Below are 3,526 nucleotides of genomic sequence, written 5' to 3' on the forward strand. Positions count from 1 at the left end.
GTCTATTATGTTCAGATAGTTTAAATGGAGACGTGGTCATGATGTGTGGAGTCTCAGAGGAGGACCGGTTGGAGGTCCTGATGGTCTCCACCTGTCTCCTCTGAGCGTCTCAGAGGAGGACCGGTTGGAGGTCCTGATGGTCTCCACCTGTCTCCTCTGAGCGTCTCCTCCGTCACGTTTGCGTCCTGCTGCTGGTGGAAGCTGAGTCGGCCTGCAGAACGCTCAGAATGACAGCTTACATAAGCAGACTGTACGCTGAGTATTATTCTCCCAACATGGCCTTAATCCTCACACACACACACACACACACACACACACACACACACAGATATAAAAGTCTCCCCAAGGTGGATTCTGCAGCTGAAGATGAGCAGCTGTGACGCTGCTGCACGTTAACGGTTCCTCCTCTTTGATCTGCTCAACGCTCAGCTGATCCACACCACACACACACACACACACACACACACACACACACACACACACACACACACACACTCTGTTATTGTTCACACACACATCTGTTGACGTTCACACACACATGTTGACACACACACACACACCTTCACACACACACACACACACACACACACACACACACACACACACACACACACACACACACACACACACACACACACACACACACACACACACACATCTGGTAACGTTCACACACATTTGACGTTCACGATAACACACGTTCTTATTTTACTCCAATTAAGTTACCTCCTCATGTCTCCTCCTCTCCTTCCCTTGTTTCCTGGTCCTGTCCCCTCCTCTCCTTCCCTTGTTTCCTCCTCATGTTTCTTTCTCTCCTTCTCTTGTTTCCTCCTCATGTCCCCTCCTCTCCTTCCCTTGTTTCCTCCTCATGTCTCCTCCTCTCCTTCCCTTGTTTCCTGGTCCTGTCTCCTCCTCTCCTTCCCTTGTTTCCTGGTCCTGTCTCCTCCTCTCCTCTCCTCAGGAGTCAAAGCTGTACGCTGTGAGGACTGAAGCTGAGGATCGCTCTGAACTTCCTCTCAGCTCAAACACACTTCAGCTTCCTGAGAAACATCTGGAACAAAGACAAGCTTGTGGAGGCGTTTCCTCTGGGGAGAAGATCTGCAGTCTGTTTCAAACAAACACAACTGAAACTCTTCTGCCTGAAAAGAAACCCGGAGACTTCTCTTCTTCTTTCTCTCTGAAGAGAAGGAAACAAGAGGAGGAAGAGGAAGAAGATTCTTCCTTCTCCTTCTCTTGTTTCCTCATCTCCTGTCTTGTTACCTTCCCTCCTCTCTTGTTCCCTTCTCCCTCTCTTGTTTCCTCTCCTCTCTTGTTTCCTCTCCTCTCGTTCCGTCTCTCCTCTTTTTCCTTCCTTTCCTCTCGTTTCCTCTCCTCTCCTGTCTTGTTTCCGTCACTCCTCTCTTGTTTCTTCCTCTCCTCTCTTGTTCCCTTCTTTCCTATTGTTTCCTTCTCCTTCTCTTGTTTCCTCTCCTCTCCTTCTCGTTTCCTCTCCTCTCTTGTTTCCTTCCTCTCCTGTCTTGTTACCTTCCCTCCTCTCTTGTTCCCTTCTCCCTCTCTTGTTTCCTTTGTTTCCTCTCTTTTTTCCTCTCTCCTCCTCTCTTGTTTCCTCTCCTCTCTTGTTCCGTCTCTCCTCTTGTTTCCTTCTCCCTCTCTTGTTTCCTTCCTTTCCTCTCTTGTTTCCTCTCCTCTCCTGTTTCCTTCCCTCCTCTCTTGTTCCGTCACTCCTCTTTTGTTTCCTCTCCTCTCTTGTTTCTTCCTCTCCTCTCATCCCCTTCTTTCCTATTGTTTCCTTCTCCTTCTCTTGTTTCCTCTCATCTCCTCTCGTTCCTTCCTCTCCTCTCTTGTTCCTTCCTCTCCTCTCTTGTTCCGTATCTCCTCTTGTTTCCTCTCCTGTTTCCTCTCCTCTCTTGTTTCCTCTCCTCTCCTCTCTTGTTTCCTCTGCTCTCTTGTTTCCTCTCCTCTCTTGTTCCGTCTCTCCTCTTGTTTTTGTTTCTCCTCTTGTTATCTTCCTTTCCTCTCTTGTTTCATCTGTTCATCTGTTCTCCTCTCTTGTTTCCTCTCCTGCCTTGTTTCCTCTCCTCTCTCCTCCTCGTGGCCTCCTCCTCGTGGCCTCCTCCTCGTGGCGGTTTCTCCTCCACATAAATGCAAACAGACATGTTGATCACTTTCTCCGCTGAGTGTTTAGTGGAACAGAGAAGAGGCTGTCACGCTGGCTGGTAGACAAACAGAGATGTTCTCTGAGCCGTGAAGTGTCACTCTGCTGTCTCCACCTCACAAACAGGCAGCGCCGACCAGCAAAACAAACGCACCCAAACGGGGACAAACGCAGCCTGACAGCCGGAGGTCAAAGTTCAGACTGTCAGTGTGTATTCATGTTTAAGCTACAGTTGGAGGGATGTCCCACTCTGACCAGAGAGCAGGAACCAGATTATCTTCATGCTTCATCGTCTTATACATGAAATATTTTTGCATTATTGATTAATATTGATCTTTTTCACAACACTAGTTCATTGTGATCAACATGTCAAGCCTTTGTGGTATGTTATGATGTCATCATCACTATCCCATCATGCATTTCATGAAGCCCTCGGGTTCCTCCATGTTAGGAGACGGATCTTTAACGATTAGTTGATTATTTAAACAGACAACAGATCACCTCCTTCTGAGGAGCAGTCTGGTTAGTCTGAGTGGAGCTCCTCCTCTTCCTCCTCCTCTTCTTCCTCCTCCACCTCTTCCTCTTCCATCTCTTCCTCCTCCACCTCTTCCTCCTCCTCTTCCTCCTCCTCTTCCATCTCCTCTTCTTCCTCCTCCACCTCTTCCTCCTCCTCCTCCTCTTCTGCCTCCCCTTCCATCTCTTCCTCCTCCTCTCTTCCTCCTCCTCCTCCTCCTCCTCCTCCTCCTCTTCTTCCTCCTCCACCTCTTCCTCCTCCTCTTCTTCCTCCTCCACCTCTTCCTCCTCCTCTTCCTCCTCCTCCACCTCTTCCTCCTCCTCTTCTTCCTCCTCCACCTCTTCCTCCTCCTCTTCCATCTCTTCCTCCTCCTCTTCTTCCTCCTCCACCTCTTCCTCCTCCTCCTCTTCTTCCTCCTCCTCTTCCTCCTCCACCTCTTCCTCCTCTTCCTCCTCCTATTCCTCCTCCTCTTCTTCCTCCTACACCTCTTCCTCTTCCATCTCTTCCTCCTCCTCTCTTCCTCCTCCACCTCTTCCTCCTCCTCTTCCATCCTCTTCCTCCTCCTCTCTTCCTCCTACTCTTCCTCCACCTCTTCCTCCTCCTCCTCCTCTCTTCCTCCTACTCTTCCTCCTCCTCTTCCTTTTCCTCCTCCTCCTCCTCTCGGTGAGCAGCTGGTGGGCAGGAAACAGGAGGCGGGCCCACAGCGCTCCCAGTAATCTACCGCTCCGTCCTCATTAGCTCCCATTAACACGTATTAACACAGTAAACCCACAGCTAATGGGCTGATAAACACAGGAAACCACTGGAGGGGGGGAGGGGGGGGGGGGGGCAGCTGGGAGAGAAGGAGGACATTTAAA

General features: G+C 50.1%; 1 protein-coding gene across 1 annotated transcript in view; it reads right to left on the bottom strand.

Annotated features, from left to right (window-relative positions):
- Window positions 1-2,445, bottom strand: part of mdga2a (MAM domain containing glycosylphosphatidylinositol anchor 2a) — a 44,336-nt gene extending 41,891 nt beyond the window's left edge. Inside the window, exons 1-2 of the mRNA XM_054614253.1 lie at window positions 2,411-2,445; window positions 92-211 (exon numbers count right to left, since the gene is read on the bottom strand). Coding sequence (XP_054470228.1) covers window positions 92-211; window positions 2,411-2,445 — 155 coding nt within the window. The remainder of the gene's footprint in view (window positions 1-91; window positions 212-2,410) is intronic.
- Window positions 2,446-3,526: the final 1,081 nt, after the last annotated feature.

The sequence above is a fragment of the Anoplopoma fimbria genome, chromosome 15, assembly GCF_027596085.1.
Source record: "Anoplopoma fimbria isolate UVic2021 breed Golden Eagle Sablefish chromosome 15, Afim_UVic_2022, whole genome shotgun sequence".
Classification (NCBI taxonomy): Eukaryota; Metazoa; Chordata; class Actinopteri; order Perciformes; family Anoplopomatidae; genus Anoplopoma; species Anoplopoma fimbria.